Here is a 21,102-nt window from a genome sequence, read left to right on the forward strand (position 1 = left end):
CCTTCTGGTTCTGGTGGCCAGCAGGACTTCATCGGAGGTGCTGGCAAGATGAAAGAAAATCATTCCTTACCTGCTAATTTTCGTTCCTGTAGTACCATGGATCAGTCCAGATGGTGGGTTATGTCCCCCGTCCAGCAGGTGGAGTCAGACCAAAACTTCAGAGGGAGGTGCCACCTAAGCCCGCACCCCCTCTATGTCCCTTCAGTATATAGACTATCAAAGCCATAGAAGAGAGAAAACGGAGGGATCAAGTAAACCAAGATAAAGGAAACACTAAATCCTGAAATCGAAATAGTAAAACGTAACTGTTGAAACAACGGCAACTTGCTAAACAGAACTGTAAGGAACACAGCTCCAAAGGAGAATAGCGCACAACTCTAATCAGGAGAGTCACGGACAGAAGAAAAAATCGAGCAGTAAAACCCAACCAATTTGAGGGAAGGCGTCTGGACTGATCCATGGTACTACAGGAACGAAAATAGCAGGTAAGAATAATTTTCTTTTCCCTGTACGTACCAGGATCAGTCCAGATGGTGGGATGTACCAAAGCTTCCCTACTGAGGGTGGGCCATAGATAGCCCTGCTCGAATGACTCTGTCACCAAACGAACCCAAAGTCGATGACTGAACATCCAGACGGTAGTGTCGAGCAAAAGTATGTAGCGACTTCCAAGTAGCCGCCCGGCAAATTTCCTGCGATGAAACCGAAAAACTCTCCGCCCAGGATGTTGCCTAAGCGCGTAGAGAATGAGCCCTGACCCACAGCGGGGATTTCTTTCCCACTCCGATTTACGCTGCCGCAATGGCCTCCTTCAGCCAGCGAGCGATCGTCACCTTAGACGCCAGGTGCTCTCTCTTAGGTCCCGACCAAAGGACAAAAAGGTGATCCGAAAGCCGAAACTCGTTAGTAACCTCCAGGTACTGCAGCAAGCAGTGCTTATCATCAAGCTTGAGGAGGTCTCGAGACTCAGCCGATGAGAAGGAGGGCAGTTCCACCATCTGATTTAGGTGAAAGGATGAAACCACCTTGGGCAGGAATGAGGGTACTGTGTACGCAAGGTGACCCTGAGTCAGTGAAATGAAGATACGGTTCCCTGCAGGACAACGCTTGTAATTCAGAGACCCGACGGGCCGAAGAGATGGCCACCAGGAAGACTGTCTTGAGAGTGAGGTCCTTGAGCATAGCCGTCCATAGAGGCTCGAAGGGAGTCCTGTCAAGGGTCCGAAGTACCAGATTGAGGCTCCAAGAGAGACAAGGGTGTTGGAATGGTGGCTTCAAATGCTTCACCTCCTTAAGGAAACGGACGACATCCGGATGCGAGGAGAGAGGAAGTTCTGTCCCGCGACGAAGCAAGGCTCCTAAGGCCGCGACCTGTACTCGGAGAGAGTTATAAGCCAAACCCTTTTCCAATCCCGCCTGAAGAAACAAGAGAATCTGGGACACGGACGCCTGTCCTGGTTGTGTAGCCTGAGCCTTGCACCATGTCTCAAACACTCCACACCCGGACATAGGCAACAGAGGTGGACTTCTTTCGTGCACGCAGGAGGGTCGAGATCACGGCCTCTGGGTAACCACGTCATCTCAACGTGCGCCTCTCAAAAGCCAAGCCGCAAGACAGAAGCGAGCTGCCTCGTCGAAAAATATTGGCCCATGACGAAGGAGGCGAAGAAGATGTCCGAGACGCAGGGGCCCGTCCTCTGCCAGGTTGAGACGATCCGTGAACCATGGCCGGCGAGGCCACTCCGGAGCCACTAGGATTACCGTGCCATGGTGGTTCTCGATCCTTCGTAGGACCCTGCCCACTAGAGGCCAGGGAGGAAATACATAGAGGAGAAGATGACGGGGCCATGGCAACACCAGTGCATCGACTCCCTCCGCACCGTGTTCTCTTCTACGACTGAAGAAGCGAGGGGCCTTGGCATTGCGGGCCGTCGCCATGAGGTCTACGTGAGGAACCCCCCAACGGTGGACAATCAAGTGCATGGCCTCCGAGAGCTCCCACTCCTCTGGGTCGAGGTGTTGACGGCTGAGAAAGTCCGCCTGGATGTTGTCCACCCTGGCGATGAGCGAGTCCGCCAATCGGGTCAGGTGCAGTTCCGCCCAGGGCATAAGCTTGTCCGCTTCCAGGGAGACGTGACGACTCCTCGTGCCTCCCTGGCGTTTTATATACACCACCGTGGTCGCGTTGTCCGAGAGTATCCTGACTGCCCGATGGTGAATGAGGGGGAGGAACTCCTTCAGCGCTAAACGGACCGCTCTGGTCTCCAGGCGGTTGGTCGGCCACCTCGCCTGGGCATGTGTCCACTGGCCCTGGAGAGAACTCGACTGACAGACCGCCCCCCAGCCCGAGAGGCTGGCATCCGTCGTGACTACTATCCAGTCCGGAGTCTGCAGAGATACCCCCTGAGCCAGATGGGAGGGGTCTAGCCACCAGGCGAAGCTGTCGCCGGCTTTCTGCGGAATCGGGAGGATGGCTTGAAAGTCCCTCGATGCCGGCTTCCAGCGGGAAAGCAGGGCCCTCTGTAATGGACGCAGATACGCAAAGGCCCAGGGTACCAGATCTATAGTGGAAGCCATGGATCCCAGAACCTATAGATAATCCCAAGCTGTGGGCAAAGGAAGGCCAGAGAACTGCTGTATTTGATCCCGCAACGCCTGTGCCCGCTCCGGCCACGGGAGCACCTTGCCCTCCGCCGTGTCGAATCTCGCGCCCAGGAAGGCCAATGACTGAGATGGGGTGAGGCTGCTCTTGGCGAAATTGATGATCCACCCGAGCAACTGGAGAAGCTGTAATACTCTGTCGACCGCCCGATAACCCTGGTGCAAAGATTTTGCTCGAATGAGCCAGTCGTCCAGGTAAGGGTGAACAAAAATGCCCTCCCGACGCAGGGCCGCCGCTACCACCACCATGACCTTGGTGAAGACTTGAGGGGCCGTCGCCAGACCAAAGGGGGGAGGGCCTGGAACTGAAAATGTTGTCCTAGTACCTTGAACCGGAGGAACCGTTGATGCGCCTTGAAGATTGGGATGTGAAGATCCGCCTCCGTGAGGTCCAGGGAGGCCAGGAACTCCCCCAGATGTACAGCCTCTATTACCGCACGTAGTGTCTCCATCCGGAAACGCGGAACCTTGAGAGACTTGTTTACCAACTTGAGGTCCAGGATAGGGCGGAGAGTGCCCTCCTTTTTGGGCAACACAAAATAGATGGAATAGTGTCCCCGGCCCACTTCTGATGGTGGCACTGGAACAATTGCTCCCAGTGCAAGGAGCTGGTCCAACGTCTGGCGAACCGCGATCTGCTTTTGAAGGGATCCGCAGGGCGAGAAGAGAAATCTATCTCTTCGGGGCTGTATAAAGTCTAATGCGTAGCCGTGCTTTAGAACATCTAGGACCCACTGATCCGACATGATCCGGACCCACTCCTCGTAGAAGAGAGAGATTCGGACCCCAATGAGGGGTACCGCAGAGTGGGTCGTCCTGGCATCATTGGGGGGAGGCTTGGAGGAGGCGCCCTGAGAGGGAACTTCCCTGCCGGATCTGCGCCCCCGAAAGGGCCGGTTCCAGGAATGTGAGTGAGTAGAGGGAGTCCACGGAGGCTGCTGTCTCGTGGTGTGGAAAAGGTGTTGGTTGCGGAATTTACTCCTGGAGGAACTGTAGGATCTCGTGAAACGCGGTCAGTCTTCCGGGAGCCTATGCACCGCGTTCTCTCCAAGGTTCTTGATGATCTGATCCAGATCTTCTCCAATTAGGAACTTACCCTTAAACGGGAGTGAACCTAGACGAGACTTGGAGGAGGTATCTGCCGATCCGGAGGGGATCCCATGCGGCATGGGGGACACCTGGACCCGGATTTGGCCAGCGATGACCCGCTCCTGGCGGCTCAGATGGAGGGTGACGACCCTCGGGTCCTGCGCATTTTCCAGAAGGAAGAGCTGGAGGATCTGATCCCGCATATCCTGCAGGAGCTGGACATTGATGCACCGCCTGATCCTCCAGGACCCGAACCCACGGCAAAGAAGGGGGATCCTGTTCTGGCGGGGCTCCGTCCGCCGGCGAGAGCATTTCCCACCCATCCTACATTCCTGCAGTTGCTTTCTAGGGAATGGGACTCACCAGAAGCCACACTCAAGGTCAGCAGGGCCATGGAAAAGCTTTATCCATTACCTGAGGATTTCCTGGATCTACTTAAGGTTCCAAAAGTTGATTCCATGCGGGGCTTCCGAAGCCAAAGGAGGCGTTGAGCCGAGACCGCCACCACCATCGATCTGGCGAGGACCCGGAGCAGGTCATACAGGGCATCCGCCTCATAGGCAATCACGGCCTCCAGCCTGTCCACCTGTTGCATCTCCTCCGTGGGCAGATCCTGTGACGTGAGAAGCTGTTGTACCCATCGGAGCCCAATTCTCTGAGCCAGAGAGCTGCAGGTGGTCGCTCGCACTCCCAGCGCCGACACTTCGAACACTCTCTTGAGGTACATCTCCAGCTTCCTGTCCTGGAGGTCCCGCAGGGCCATGACCCCTGTCACCGGGATGGTGGTGCGTTTGGTGACCGCAGAGACCATGGAATCAACTTTTGGAACCTTAAGTAGATCCAGGAAATCCTCAGGTAATGGATAAAGCTTTTCCATGGCCCTGCTGACCTTGAGTGTGGCTTCTGGTGAGTCCCATTCCCTAGAAAGCAACTGCAGGAATGTAGGATGGGTGGGAAATGCTCTCGCCGGCGGACGGAGCCCCGCCAGAACAGGATCCCCCTTCTTTGCCGTGGGTTCGGGTCCTGGAGGATCAGGCGGTGCATCAGTGTCCAGCTCCTGCAGGATATGCGGGATCAGATCCTCCAGCTCTTCCTTCTGGAAAATGCGCAGGACCCGAGGGTCGTCACCCTCCATCTGAGCCGCCAGGAGCGGGTCATCGCTGGCCAAATCCGGGTCCAGGTGTCCCCCATGCCGCATGGGATCCCCTCCGGAAGATCCAGGAAGGGCCTGGGTCGGGCCTGCCGTCCCCACTCTCGGGGGGCCGAGACTCTGGTGGGGGGCTCCCCCGGGGACAGGGTCCGACCGTGCCAGCTTAGGGGGGGAAGGCCCGGGGATGAGATCCACAGGTTGAGCCATCCGGGCCAGGAACGCGTTATGCATTAGGTCCACGAATTCCGGTGAGAAAGATGGTGGAACCAGTGAGGTCCGAGGATCCCCCGACAGCAGCAGCAAATCCGGTGCCCGTACCGTTTCCAGAACCGGTGGTAGGGCCGAAAACGAGGCCTCCGCGTCCTCCTCCGAGGCGCCGGAGGCAGCTTGTTCCTGTGACAAGATGGCCGCCGTTCCCGCGCTTCGCGGGAATGGGGCAGGTTGCTGTCCGTAAGCGTGGTCTTGACCGCACGCCTCAGTGTCCTCCTCCGGCCTCAAGCTGACCTCCCCACCGGGGAGGCAGTCGGTACATAGTCCCTCCTTGGAGCGGCGACCCCCGGGCCGACCACACGCGGTGCATGCTGAAAATCGCGACATGTCGCGTGGCAGGGGGAGGGAGGGCAGAAGCGCGGGAAGGAAGATCAGTCAAAGTCGCTCGCGTCTGGCTCGGTCTCAGAGCACTGTCGCACCCCCATCCAGCTCCCAAAATATGCAGGGACCACCGGGGAATGGTACCTCCCAGTGATCAGCAGCCCCAGGGAATGTGACTTCGCGGGGCTGCGGGTCGAAGGCGACCGAGAGTTGGGGAGGGAGGGGGGTGGGGAGAGGCTGGACCCACCAGCATGCACCCCAGCAGCGCGGCGCGAGCAGCAATCTGTGAGGAGAAAAAGAATAAATACAGGCAGGTACTTACCACCCCGGCGAGAAAGCGGCGGTAGAAAACAGACAGGAAAGGAAGACAGAGCAGGAAAGTCAGCACAGACCTGTCTGCAAGTGCCCGAAGCAAACTGCAGGAATCTTTTTTTTTTTTTTTTTTTTTTTTTTTTTCAATAGCAAACTTGATCCCTCACAAGCACAGTTAAGTCAGAAAAAGACCTAAGAGCTAGAATGGCAAATTAAACCAAAGTACTGGGGAACTAATGTTCCCCTGCTCCACTCTGCTGGAGTCAGAACTATACTGAAGGGACATAGAGGGGGGGTGCGGGCTTAGGTGGCACCTCCCTCTGACGTTTTGGTCTGACTCTACCTGCTGGAGGGGGAACATAACCCACCGTCTGGACTGATCCATGGTACGTACAGGGAACTAAGAATCATCCACTAAGATAGGGTGAGGCTGGAGCAGGGATACAAACACAAGGGAACCCACAAGATAGGACAAACAGATACAAACAAAGGGGCCAGCATACATACAGGAATAGGACAGAACAAACAATGACAAACACACATACACAACTGGAGGGCTAGTATACTGGCCTAAGCAAGTCCTATGTTCTTATGTAAGCAGGACAGCAAACAAACAAGCAAGGCAAGGACTTAAGGAGAGCAAAGGTGAGGACTGTGGTTAGACCCAAGCTGAAGCAATACACTGAATGGCAGGATTTTATGGGTGTGGCAGCTCTGATTTGGAGAGTCTTCAAGGCAAAGCCTGTGCAGCCCACTGAGGGCTCCTGCAAGCAGGAGGGTTGCACTGCAGCCTGGATCCTCACAAGTACTTTTGTTCAGTGAAAACCTTCAAATATTTTGTAACACTACTGTTACAGGGAAAAGCTTTAGAAATCTGATATAAAGTGCACACTGAATGTTTACAAGTGATTTCAAGGGCAAACCCAGTATTGACTACAAATCTGATACCATTTTCTTTCCACACAGAACCTGTTTGGAAAGATGGCTGACATACTGGAAAAGATCAAGAAGTATGTTTTTCCTTTTTTCATTTGTCTAATTTCTTGAAACACATGATTTGATCATCTTTAAAACACATCAAATAAATTGCAGAGCTCTTTTTGTGTCTGCTTTGTTTTCAGCTTGTTCATGTGGGTCCAGCCAGATATAACACAGAAACTGTATGTGGTCCTCTGGACAGCATTCATCGCATCCTGCTTTTTTCCCTATAAGCTCATTGGGCTTTTTATAGGTAAGGTCATTAGTCTCTTTCTGGCTTCACCTGTCCAAAGATTTAAGACTGTAAGACCTGCGATAGAACTTGGGTTTTTTCTCTATCATCTTTCTATCTATTTTGGGATGTTGCGGGTTAGGCGATCACTGCTCCATCATGGTGCCTATGAATTTTTCTTTATCAACTCAATTGTATCACCTCACTTATTTATCTTCATTGATTTTTCTGGTTGAGCAAAACTCAACTCAATGACCATGTGATTTAAATGCATATTAAAAAAAAATGTTTAAAAGGAGGAGTGGAAAGTTTCATATATTACCTTATTTCCATTACCACCAGGCAATGTGTATAAGCTTTATAATCATGAATTATCCACCACCAACCTTTTTATAAATATCTATTGAGCATGCAAAAAGTTAAAAAAAAATCTTCAAACAATGTATCAAAAGATAACTTCATGCATGTCCAAATACATCCTTTTGTATCAAAATTATTTTTTGTTATTTTGTTTTTTATAATTCACCACCATGATACCTAGCTGGCCTGGGTATCATACACTGCATATATGCCGATGATATTCAAATATTATTACCAGTCGAAGACACACTGGAAAAAACACTAAACCTAGCAATCATGTATCTTGACATCATTAAACAGCTACTAAACCAAATGGAGCTAGTCATTAACATAGGAAAAACTGAATTCCTCCATCTAGAACGAAAAAATATGATGGTCATCCAATCTCCAATACTGCTAAAAAAAAAAAAAAAAAAAAAAAAAAAAATCATAAAATTGAAATAGCCAAGAAAGTGCGGAACCTCGGTGTAATAATTGACATAGAACTTAGCCTCAAACAATACATATCATTAAAAGTCAAAGAAGGATATGCCAAACTAATGGTCCTCAGGAAACTTAAACCGTTACTAAATTAAACAAATTTCCGAACAGTCCTACAAGCACTAATATTTGCCAGCACTGACTACTGTAATGCCCTTCTATTAGGATTACCATACACGACAATAAGACCACTCCAAAACTCAGCCGCAAGAATTCTGACTGGCAAAAGAAAAAGAGATCATATCACTGAAACGCTAGCTGACTTACACTGGCTGCCAATTGAATACAGGGTAAAATATAAAACTCTTTGTACAAATCATAAACTAATCCACGACGAAAAAGCTGAATGGCTAAACACAGCACTCTGTGTCCATGTCCCACACAGAAACCTGAGATTTGCCAACAAAGCCCTCCTAACCATCCCCTCAGTCAAAACTGCAAAACTAACACAAGTCAGAGAAAGAGCACTATCATTGGCCTATGGAACACCATGCCCATAGAGGTAAGACTACAGAGAGATTTCAATCCTTCAAAAAGAGCTTAAAGACGAGGCTCTTTAAAGAAGCATTTCACAAAGAGAGTGAGAAATAGAGAAACTCTGAAAGCTGTACACACAAAATCTTCATACAGCACACAGCACATTATATGTATGTATGTGTCAGTTTGTTTATTGCACCTTTTAACTTGAATGCATAATCTAACAGAGTTTATCCCAGGACAAGCAGGATGCTAGTTCTCACATATGGGGTGACGTCACTGACAAAGACAGCGGCAGGCAGGAGGGGGGCCTTCAGAGACCCAGAGGGAGCCAGTTCCCTGGCTATCAAGGCCTCCAGTACCAGCGGGCTACAACAGTCAGGGGCATCCAACCTCCTGGTTGCCCGGCTTGACCCGAGGGATGGCCCTCAAAGGAACTAGCACCTCGGGGAGCCACTCCAATCGACTGGAAGCCAAACATTTCTCCTTAACTTCAAAATTCTTGATATGTAGCAGTGCCTCACTGTTTTTGTTCTCTGCCTCCATCTGCTGGTAGGGATGCAAAACCCACTTGTCTAGACTGATCTGTGGTATTACAAGAAAGAAAATTAGCAGGTAAGAACCAATTTTCCTTTTCTTCCTCATTATGGATGCTATTCAAGAATTGATCTTGAATAGGGCACCCCCGAAAGCTAATTTTAAAGGGTGACGAGTCTTGGAAGCCCTGTATCCCTGGATGTGGCAGCGAGAGAGCAGTTGTGCTTTCCAAAAGTGGATACGCTGGTGTGTTCCGTTGCCAAGCGGTCAACTATCCCTGTAGAGTGGAGGCCGATATTCCATTTATTTAATTGTATTCAAGAAGGAGGTTCCTTTCACCCCATCCTGGATCTCAAGGGAGTCAACCGTCATTTGTGAGTAACTCATTTCTGCATGGAAACCTTTCTCGCATTGATAATAGCAGTACAGTCAGGGAGTTTCTTACGTTTCTGGATTTATCAGAGGCATACCTGCATATTCCCATCCGACTGGAGCATCAATGGTTTCGGCGTTTCACTGTTTTGGGGCGACATTATAGTTTTGAGCGCTACCCTTTGGCTTGGCCTACATGCTGGGTAATTGCCAGGTTCTTGTGGCTGGTTTTGGCCTCTGTTGGAAACAGGATGCTGGGCTTTATGGACCCTTGGTCTGACCCAGCATGGCAAGTTCTTATGTTCTTCTCCAACGTCTTGGTGATGGTAGCGGCAATCTTGAGAAAGGAAGGCATTGTGGCCCACCCATACTTCGATTGGCTAATTCAGGCCAAGAGTATGAAAGAAAGCCTTCATGTCTCATGCAAGGTGATCTCCTTGCTACAGGAACTAGGTTGAGTGAACTTGACCAAAAGCCATCTGCAGCCATCCCAGACAATGGTGTATCTCAGTGTTCGTTTCTACATGAAGCAAGGCAAGGTGTTCCTACCAGAGAGCCGATTTCAGAAACTGATGACGCAGGTGCAGCTATTGACAGAAACAATACGCACGATGGTATACCTACAGGTGCTCGGGTTGATGGCAGCCACCCTAGAAGTAGTTCTGTGGGCAAGGGCACATATGCGTCCTCTTCAGCGCACACTGCTTGCACGTTGAAGTCCACAGTGTCAGGACTACTTAAAACTGCTTCACTGTAGTGGTGGTTGCTAGCGGATCATCTAAGGAAGGACATTCCCCTTTGAACACTGGCCTGGCTAGTACTCAAGACAGATGCAAGCCTCCAGGGTTGGGTGGCTCACTGTCAGGAGTTGACAGCACAGGGGTGCTGGAGCATAGAAGAGTTTCTCTGGAGCAACAATTGGCTGGAAACCTGTGCCATTCGGTTGGCATGCTTGTGATTCGTCGACCGCTTGCAGGATCGAGCGGTCTGAATAATGTCATACAATATGACGACATTGACTTATATAATCCCCAGTGAAGAACCAAGAGAGCCAGCAAGTGTCGCAGGAAATAGTCTAACTCATGGAATGGGCGGAAGTACATCTTCAGGAGATCTCAGCTTCACACATTGCAGAAAAGTTTTTGGTTAATCAATCTCTGTTTGATGTAAACCGATGTGATATGACTTGTGCCATGAACGTCGGTATAAAAAAGAACTTAAATAAATAAAATAAATAAATTAAAAGACAATGTAAGAGCCGACTTCCTTAGCAGACAGAGTCTGGAACCAGAAGAATGGGAATTTTCAAACAAAGCATTCCAGCTCATAGTGGGCTGCTGGGGCCCTCCCATTTCTAGACTTGCTGGCGACATCACACAGTGCAAAGGTTCCTTGCTGGTTCAGTCGCAGGAGAAATCTGAAGTCTTTGGGCATTGATGCACTCGTGCAGGAGTGGCCAGAAGGCAAGTTTCTAAATACCTTTCCCCCATGGCCTATTTTGGGCAGAGTGATTTGGAGGATCGAGAGATACATTGAGATGGTGCTTCTGGTGGCGCCAGATTAGCCCATGAGGCCATGGTATGCAGATCCACGGAGGCTCCTGGTGGACTCTCCTCTCTGTTTACTGGCCCACAGGGATCTGCTGCGGCAGGGTCGTATTCTTCATGAAGATCTGACTCTCTTTTGTCTTACGATATGGCCTTTGAGAGGGCTCAGTTGCTGAAGCATGGATACTCCGCTGCTGCAATTTCCACCTTGCTTTGAGCGTCAAAGTTCTCCACTTCCTTAGCCTGTGTTCAGGTTTGGCGATTGTTTGAGACTTGGTGCGAACTGTTCCGTCTTTTGCCAAAGGTGGTCTTGGATGTTCACTTGAATCATTCAATTTCCCTGCCAACACTGGACAGGGAGGGAGATGTGGAGAATATCACCTGTTACGGACCTTGGATGTCAAGCGGCATATCATGAAGTATTTGGAGGTTTCTAAACCTCTCAGGAAAATGGACTGGTTGTTACTACTCCACGATGGGAGTAAACGGGGTGAGCTGGCGTCATGGGCTACGATAGCTTGCTGGCAGGGCCAGTGCAAGGGTATTAGGCACCCTAGGCAAACCTTACAGTCTGGCACCCTCTCCCCATACACAATTTTAAATTATGCATTTATAACATATTTTACATGAAAAATGACATTCTGAGGTAAAATTAATATACAAGTTGTTGTGATAATTTCATGCACTGTTGTGATGCCAACAAGAAAACTTTGCATCTTGGAATTCATATGGCATCATACCTATTATGATATAATTCGGCATGGTCCTCCCGAATCAACACAGTACTGTCTGCCAACACTCAACAAATAACAACCCCACCTATGAAAAAGAATACTACAAATATTACACCAGAATCTAAAATATCAATACACCTCCTATCAGGAAAACAGAACAGGCCAAGCTACTACAGATCCCTACAGAGAAACCACATGTTAAAAGAATGCTTTATCTCAGTCTTTGATACAGAACACAAACCATCACCAAATACAGAATAAAGCCCCATAAAGTATAAATAGAAATGTGCAGACAAAACTGAACTGTAAAACGCATCACGCCAGACTCTATACAGTGTAACAATGGAAAAACAAAAATTTCACCATTCCTCGTGAAACAAATCAATAAAATAAAGATATATAAATCATTAATCATAATTATAAAATCATACTAATAAAATAATTTCAAAACAGCTGATGAATAGAATATCCAATAATTAAAGACTCATGCAAATTTTGAAAGCTTTACCAAACACCAATAAAATATTTCAAACAGCAGACACATCACATACTACCCAATAATTAAAATGGTAGTCAGTCAAGAAAAATGAACTTAAAAAGCCACCTTTACTTACCCTCTCCAGCAGTTCTCCTACTCCTTTCCCTTGCAGGCCATACCAGAAGCAGTAGTAGCTGCTGAAACTGTCCTCACAGTCCTCTTCCTTAGGGACCACAACCAGTCTCTTCTCTCTCTCTCACACACACACACACACACCAGTCACACCCTCAGGACCAGTTTCTGTCTCTCACACACCAATCTCTCCCCAACCAGTCTCTCTCTCTCTCTCACACACACACCAGTCATCTCCCTGATCAGCCTTTCTCACACATACACACGTCACCTCTCTGGTCAGTCTCTCTCAATCACACATGCTCTCGCTCTCTCTTACTTACACACAGGCTTTCAATCACACACATGCTCTATTTCACTTACACACAAGCTCTCAATCACACACATTTATTTATTTATTTAGAAATTTTTTATATACCGTGGCACGTTATAAACATCACCTCGGTTTACAATAAACAATAATTCAGCAACTAGCTTTACATTCTAATGACATAGAACAAAACAAGTACAAATAAGTCCATGTATGATAGAAACATGTTCTATCTCACTTACAAACAGGCTCAATCACACACATGCCCTCTCTCACAGCCACAAGCCAGCCAAAAACATGCTCCATCTCTCTCGTGCACACACATTGACGCACAGAAGCACCCTCCCTGACTCACATATACACCACACACATACAGAAGCACCCTCCCTGTCTCACATACACGAAGCACCCTCCCTGTCTCACATACATATTACACTCTCACAGAAGCACTTTGCTTTCAGACTTGCAGCATTTTTCACTTTTACTAAAAGTGAAAGTGATGCTCCCAACCGTTAAATAAGAAAATCACATTCCTATCAAAAGGCGAAATGACACCCTTCCTTCAGGTTCTGTCCTCCCAAGAGACAGCCACCCACACAGTACAGCTTCTCTTGTTTTATGCTTCCAGGCAATAAAGCAAGTGTCTTTCTTCAAACTATCAGTCGTATGATTATTCATGTGGGAGATATGGAACAGAAAGATATCCTTAGTCGGCTTCCCTTTTAAATGGGAAGATTCCAGTCTTAGTCATTTAAAAATATACATTTTCTAAAAGCAAAACCATTTCAGATTCTAGTCTTCATGCTTAAATTATGCTTCAAAAAAAAACAAACCAAACCCCACCTGGCATCAGTATCTTAAATTTGTGATTTTGCTGAGATGAACATTTTAAATACTTTAATTTTTTTTGCTTTAGTATTTGACTCTACCCACTTTAAGTTAAATTTTATTTTCCAGGATGCTTAAAATTTAGTAATTTTATCTTTCATCCAACTTTTCAAAAGTTCAGGTATGTTTATTATAATATTTCATTTTTTTAAACTGGCAGATTCCTTTCTCATATACACACACACTCACAGAAAGAAGATCAGCGCCGAGACTTAGGGGGCGCCACGGCAGGCAGGCAGCCAGCTATCGACTCGCCCTGCCGCCCCGCCAGTGCCACCCTCCCGACACCCCCCTAGTGGTCCAGCGGAGGTCCCGGGAGCGATCTGCTGCTCCCGGGGCCTCGGCTGCCACTAAGCAAAATGGCGCCGGTGGCCTTCAGCCCCTACCATGTGACAGGGGCTACCGGTGCCATTGGTTGACCCCTGTCACATGATAGGGGCTGGCGGAACCACTAGGCGAGCTAGGCACAAGCCTAGCTCGCCTAGTGGTTCCGCCAGCCCTGCTTGCTGGATTAAGGAAGTTATCACTGCCATGTATGTGGATGCTGAGTCAGGTTAGGGTTGATTTCACTAGGGCTCAGGCAGTGTCATGGGCGGAGATTTGATTGTTGTCTCCTGTCAAGACTTACCGAGAAGCAATGTGGTCCTCTTTAAATACTTTTTTCAGGCATTACCACCTGGATGTGCAGACCCAGGAGGCCACAGCCTTTGTGCGTGTGGTGTTGATCAGACTGCGGGCAACCTCAAGCCCTGTTTGGAAGTAGCTTTGGTACACCCTGCTGGTATAGATTGACCTGTCTGAATGCTAAGAAAGGAGAAATTACTACTTACCTGATAATTTCCTTTTCTTTAGTGAAAACAGGTTAATTCACATTCCTGCCCTTGGCTGCCGGATGATGGTGCTATTGTCCTCCTGTGTGGCTGCGTTTCCAGGGATTATTGATACATGACAGATCCAGTCCCTAGATTCCTTGTCTGAGCTTAGTATTTTCCTGTTACCTGAGTGCTTGAATTGTCTAATAGTTATGTTCATGTATTGTTCAGTTGGCTTTTGCAGAGAATACTGGAGGGCTGATGTCAGAGCAGGGGTATAATATACCATTACATCAGCTTTGCTCCAGCTCCATATGCTGGTAGAGGTGTATAACCCATTGATGTGGATTAACCTGTCTTCGCTAAAGTAAAGGAAATTATCAGGTAAGTAGTAATTTCCCCTTCTGTTTCCTTTGACAAAATATCCAGTCTGTGTACAGCTGTATTAGATAAGTGTCTTCAGCATTATCATTGAGAGAGATAATTCTGTTCTTTTAACTGTTTAGGGCTTTACGCTGGAATCAAGTTCTTCCTTATTGATTATGTCTTCAAACGTTGCCCAAGGCTTCGAGCTAAGTACGATACACCTTACATCATCTGGACAAATTTGCCTACGGATCCACAGCTTAAAGAGAGAACTAATGTTATGGTGTCAAGACGGGTAAATTCAGATCTCTTTCTTTTTTCATCTCCATTGTGGAGTCTGTTTTTTTTCAGTGACAGAAGTACATTAGGGCCTGATTTACTCAACTCTTTATCCTCCATAGAGGCAGAATGGAAAGAGAGCTGTTTGTGAGGCAGGCCCCATCACATTCAAGAGATTATTATTTGATAGGGAATGAATACATTAAAATATAAAATATATCAATACATTTTTATGTATAAATATGAAGCTTTTGCAGCCCAAATGTATAATAGATTGGAAAATATTAGGTATCATTGATGTTTTAATTGCAACATGTATTTTGTTGTATCATTAGATAGTGTGTTATACAATATGGTAGCAGTATTCTCCTAGATGAGATGATAATTGCGGGAAACGGGGGGGGGGGGGGGGAGAGGAGACATAATTCTCATGAATTCAATAAGTATATCAACACACAAAAAAGAATTTCAAGTGATGCTGCCAATATCCTCCTTGGGATTTTTCTTGGTGGCTTCTTAGGATTGGATAGATTAGAAGCTTCCACATCGCAACCAGTACATTTTGTATCAGGAAATACCAGCTCCCAGCATCAGGTAAAAAGAAAAGAACCGAGCAAAATTCTAAACAAGTGAACATGTGCTGCCATGGTCTGCTGCTTTCCTGAGAGTGGGAGCCTCGGAATATCCAAATTGCTGTGCATAATTGGAAAATAAATTTTCCTGACACACGGTTGGTAAAAGGCAAAAACAATGAGACTCCACCGGCGTATTGTCCCTTGTGGTGTACTTAAGATATTGCGGCTTGTTTCCCTTTTCTGTCTTTCTCTGGGGCCGATGCAATACAGTGTGCTCAGCTGAGGGCATTGTTTAACCCGCAGTCGGACACGGGATAAATAGGCGCTAATCCACCCCCTAATGCAATAGGGGGATTAGCGCCTATTTAACGCGCACATCACATGTCTCAGACACACATTTATCGCTAATGCCTGCCTGGAGCAGGCGTTAATAGCTGAGCACATTGAAAAGAAGTACAGAAAAGCAGAAAAAACTTTAAAGTAAAAAAAAAAAAAAATAAAATAACTCGGAAGACCGTCGCCGGTAAACTCGGCATCGGTTTTCATAACTGGCCATCTGCCAGTAATGAAAATGGCTGCCGATAAACACAAGCGGCCCTAGCGCCTCCTTCCTAGCGTGACCCCCCTAATTTCCATATTGCATGGCGCCCCCCTTACGGGCGCCATGAGTGCATTAAAAAAGCGGGTGCTGACTTTTCGCACACATAATTGCATCTGCCCCTCTGTATTTAATGCTGTTCAATTAATTTCACTTTTTTTCTTTGGTCGCTGTCACATTTCTGTTTGTCATTTCTTTTCCTGCTAGCTGCCAGGGCATGAAAAGGTATGGATTTTAGTGTAGAAATAACTTTTTTTTTTAATTTCAAATTTGTGTTCTTAATGTGTTTTGTTTTGTTTTTAATTTCTCTTTTTATTTACTTACATCTGTTTTCAATGTTTTTTTTGTTTTGTTTTCCTTTATCTCTTAAATACTAAATTTCACATACCAGCCGCTTGGTTTTTGATTAAACAGCCTGCTGTGGAGTTTATAATAGTAAATGAATTTTGACATGTCTGCAGTGATAAAATAGTCTAATTTATCTAAGGCATTTTCTTGTGTGCAAAGCTGCAAACTTTTGATGTGGTGTATAGACTGAAGAGATTAGTGTGACTGGCTTAAAGAGCAATGTAGTTTGCTATCTCCTTATTTTGATTTGGAGAATAGAATATTGTCAGGGTCATGTCTCTAACAGGTATATGCTGTGCATCAGATATCATTTTGAAATTTGCCAAAATTAAAACTGTAGATGTCAATGCTTTTCTTATTTTTATTCCAAAAGCTGTGTTTTCATTAGGGAAGAGGTATGGGGTTAGCCGATGACTAATCCTGTCAGAGTGAACTTACTTCACTATGTCCAGCTCCCATTTTCACAGGTTCAGATGGCATCATCGAGGAGTAATGTGGTCTCTGGTGCTCCGGTGGGAGTAAGTAAAGAAGAAGAAGGGGGACGTTACCACAGTACCAAAAAGGGGAATTTCCATGAAATCTTTAACCTTTCAGAAACCGAACGGCCTTTGCCAGGTAGCTGCACTCTTTAAAAAAAAAAAAAAAAAAAGTCTTTTGGAGCAAGTGTAATGTCCTTCAGTGGTTTTGTGGCTTGGCAAAAGCTTGATACATTGTGCATGCATCAGGAGAGTTGGTGTGTGGTTGTGTCTTGGAAAATCATATGTATTAGGATCTGAGAGGGACAGCTGATGGATGCTCCTTGTATTGCAGACAAAAGGCCTTTCTAACCCATGACCTGGTTCAGTCATCAGCAGGGGGTGACTGATAGAGAATGGAAGAAGGTGTGATAGCTATCCGGTGTACTATCCCTAATTTTGTAGTTGTAATGCAAATTAACTGAATGATATCCTCTGCTACAAAGATCAGTGTTTTCAACCCTCTCCTGAAGGCACACCTAACCAATTGGGATATCCATAATGATTATGCATGAGATAGATTTGCATTCATTGAAGACGCGCAGGGTATGTAAATCTATCTCATGCATATTCATTCTGGCAATCCCAAAAACTATCAGGCCGATACAGTACAGTGCGCTCCGACGGAGCGCACTGTTAACCTGCCCTTGGACACGCGTTTTCCCTTACCCCTTATATTCAGTAAGGGGCGGAAAACGCACGTCCAACCCGCGGCACCTAATAGCACCTAATAGTGCTTTTCTGTGCACCCTCCGACTTAATATCATGGCGATATTAAGTCGGAGGTCCCGAAGAGTAAAAAAAAGAAAAAAAAAATTTTGAAATGGGCTGGCGGCTGTCAGGTCAAAAACCGGACGCTCAATTTTGTCGGTGTCCGGTTTCCGAGCCCTTGGCTGTCAGCGGGCTCGAGAACAGACACCGGCAAAATTGAGCATCGGCTGTCAAACCCGGTGACAACCGCCGCTCCTTTTGCTCGTTTCTACCGCCGGACCTAATTTAAATACTGCATCACGTGCACAGGCGAGTGGGTGTTCATCCGCTCTCCCGCGGACTTTACTGAATCGGCCCGTATGTGTGCCTTCACAAGGGGGTTGGGAAGCAGGCATACATACATGGGAAGAATTTAAGGTAATTTATCTTGCCCTTTGCTTCTGTATTAACTAATGAGGATTTAGGGGAGATACCGGTTCCGGAGATGGTTTTCAAGGGTGATGAGCCAGATGAACTGAACCAAATCATTGTGAACCTAGAAAATGTAGTGGGCCAGATGGACAAACTAAAGAGTAGCAAATCACCTGGACCAGATGTTGTGCACCCCAGGATTCAAAAATGAAATTTCATATCTATTAGTTAAAATTTGTAACCTATCATTAAACTCATCCATTGTACCTGAAGACTGGAGGGTGGCCAATGTAATCCCAATATTTAAAAAGGGCTCCAGGGGTGATCTGGGAAACTACAGACTGGTGAGTCTGACTTTAGTGCCAGGAAAAGTAGTGGAAATTATTCTAAAGATCAAAGTCACAGAGCATATAGAAAGACATGGTTTAATGGAACACAGCATGAATTTACCCAAGGGAAGTCTTGCCTCACAAATCTGCTTCATTTGTTTTGAAATGGTTAATAAACATATGCTTGAAGGTGAACCAGTAGATATAGTGTATTTGGATTTTCAGAAGGTATTTGACAAAGTCAGTCATGAGAGGCTTCTAAGAAAACTACAAAGTCATGGGATAGGAGGCAATGTCCTTTTGTGGATTACAAACTGGTTAAAAGACAAGAAACTGAGAGTAGGATAGCAGAGTTGCTTACCTGTAACAGGTATTCTCCCAGGACAGAAGGATGTTAGTCCTCACAGATGGGTGACATCATCAGATGCAGCCTTGTCTCAGAAGACTTGTCAAAGTTTCTGAACTTTGACTGGCACACTGAGCATGCCCAGCATACCACTAACCCTGTGGCCACACGGGGTCCCCCTTCAGTCTCATTTCAAAGCAGAGAAAAAATACAAATGAAAAATAAAATAAAACGCAGGCGAAACCAACTCCGTGGGGTGGCGGGTGGGTTTCGTGAGGACTAACATCCTGCTGTCCTGGGAGAACACCTGTTATAGGTAAGCAACTCTGCTTTCTCCCTGGACAAGCAGGATGGTAGTCCTCACAGATGGGTTAATACCAAGCTGCAGGCTGTCCCCAGAACATTGTAGGCCAACAAGCAACCAATAACGTGCAACAGGCACATCAACAGGGGTGCTGTTGGCAACAGTGGGGGCAATCTGAACCACATACTGGGCCCTAAATAGGGAGAGTTGGGTTCTCATATTGTAAATAAGTTATGAAGGACAGACTGGCCAAAGACTCTGTTCTGTCGACTGTCCTTATCTAGGCAGCAATTGTCTGCAAAGGTGTGGAGGGAACTCCACGAAGCGGCCTTGCAGATTTCGGCAATAGGGAGTGCCCGGAAGTGCGCCACTGATGCTGCCATGGCCCTCTGCTGGTAGCAGAAAGCAATACAGTCCTCCAACCAATTGGAGAGGATCTGCAGCCCACCACAATTCCAAGTCTATTTTTGTCAAAGGATACAAAGAGTTGGGTGGACTGCATGTGGGCTGCGATGCGCTCTAAATAAAAAGCGAGTGCACGCTTGCAGTCCAAGGTATGCAGAGCCTGCTCACCTGGATTAGAGTGTGGCCTCGGGGGAAAAAAGTGGGAAACACGATGGACTGATTTAGATGGAAGTCAGTCACTACCTTAGGGAGGAATTTAAGATGGGAGCGTAGCACCACCCTGTTGTGGAAGAACCTCATGTAAGACGAATACGTCACTAGGGCCTGCAGCTCACTGACTCTGCGAGCAGAAGTAACTGCCAGTAGGAAGATGACCTTCCAGGTGAGATGCTTGAACTCGCAGAGCACAGGGTCTCAAACTGAGGCCCCATGAGCCACACCAGCACTCCTGTTGATTTCCTAGGCCACAACAGGAGAACTCAGGAGGCTTCAGTTGTAGTAAGCCTCTCGTGAAGCACCCCATTAAGGGCTGCACCGAGACTGGAGTGATGCCCACTCTGCGGTAGTAGGCCTGGTAAGTTTCTAGAAATTATGACTGGCACACTGAACATGCCCAGCAATCCAATATCCCCGCAGCCATGTGGGGTCCCCTTTCAGTCTCCTTTTTTCCGAGGTGCTGTTGCCTCGCTGGTTTTTTGAGCTCTTCAACTCTTTTTCATACACAGAAGAAATCATTTGTTTTTCACCGTTACTTCCCGCTCCGGGGTTCCCCTTCGCAAGTCAGTTCCTCCGGCATTCGGTAGGTACATTTTCCGAGTTGTTGTTGTAGTCTGTTCCCAAGTGTCTTCCCCACCTGGTGGCTGCTGGCCACCAGCTGCGCATCGTCTTTTTTCGATGGTGACCGGCTTCAGGAAGTGCCCTCAGTGTCCGCGGACCATGTCCATTACGGCCCCGCACATTTGCGTCCTCTGTCTGGGGCCTTCCCACGATGTTTGTCGGTGCACCAATTGCACTCAGATGACCCCCAAAGGCCGGTGGGCCTGCCTGGATAAGATGGAGCACTTGTTTGGTTCCCGACAATCAGTTCCATCGGCTCCGGGGATGTCAAGCCAGGTGGATCGTTCTGACTTAGGGCTGTCGCTCTTGGTGCCCCACTGCGATGAAAAAGGTGCGGGGAATCGCCCCTCACTGACTCTGGCCAATCCAAGGACTCGGGATTGTCTTCCTCTGCGCCAGAGAAGGACCGGGCTAAGCACCGAGGGAAGCACCAACACCGGCACTGACAGTCATTGCCACATGGTGCCGTCACCGATAGCGGATGGGCACCGGCCTCAGCAGAACTCCCTCCGAAGTGGCCCCAAGGCGAGAACGCCCCATCTTCCTCCAGGCCCGGTAGTCCAGGGCATTCCCTACCAATCTCGGTGTCGGGTACCGAACCTCCACAGACCCTGGTGGAGGTGCCAGTTACACCCTATCTGCCTTCTCCCTCATCGGTGCTCACTACACCTGAATTTCGGGAGGAGTTGGATCGCATGGTCCAGCAGGCAGTGCTCTGTCCCCTACGGGGCCTCACCGGAGCCAGCACCCTGGATGTTGGCGCCCCTTGTAGAGAGGCTGGACGTGCTGCTTGGTGCCTTGCCAGTGCCCGGAGGTCCTCTGGTGCCCCATCCACCACCGGTTCTACTCTCCAATACTATCCCGATTCCATGTTCCTCGTAGGAAAAGGATGCGGCTCTGTGCCTGCCACCGCAGGCAGTGCCGTCTGTGCCTGAGCC

General features: G+C 47.7%; 1 protein-coding gene across 4 annotated transcripts in view; it reads left to right on the plus strand.

The window, feature by feature from the left end:
* GRAMD4 (GRAM domain containing 4) overlaps window positions 1-21,102 on the plus strand; it is a 210,480-nt gene that overhangs the window by 151,736 nt on the left and 37,642 nt on the right. For all 4 annotated transcript variants that reach the window (XM_029617381.1, XM_029617380.1, XM_029617382.1 and 1 more), the window contains exons 12-15: window positions 6,770-6,813; window positions 6,925-7,034; window positions 14,647-14,801; window positions 16,774-16,921. In XM_029617381.1, the coding sequence (XP_029473241.1) occupies window positions 6,770-6,813; window positions 6,925-7,034; window positions 14,647-14,801; window positions 16,774-16,921 (457 nt within the window). The remainder of the gene's footprint in view (window positions 1-6,769; window positions 6,814-6,924; window positions 7,035-14,646; window positions 14,802-16,773; window positions 16,922-21,102) is intronic.

This window comes from Rhinatrema bivittatum, chromosome 9, assembly GCF_901001135.1.
Source record: "Rhinatrema bivittatum chromosome 9, aRhiBiv1.1, whole genome shotgun sequence".
Lineage (NCBI taxonomy): Eukaryota > Metazoa > Chordata > Amphibia > Gymnophiona > Rhinatrematidae > Rhinatrema > Rhinatrema bivittatum.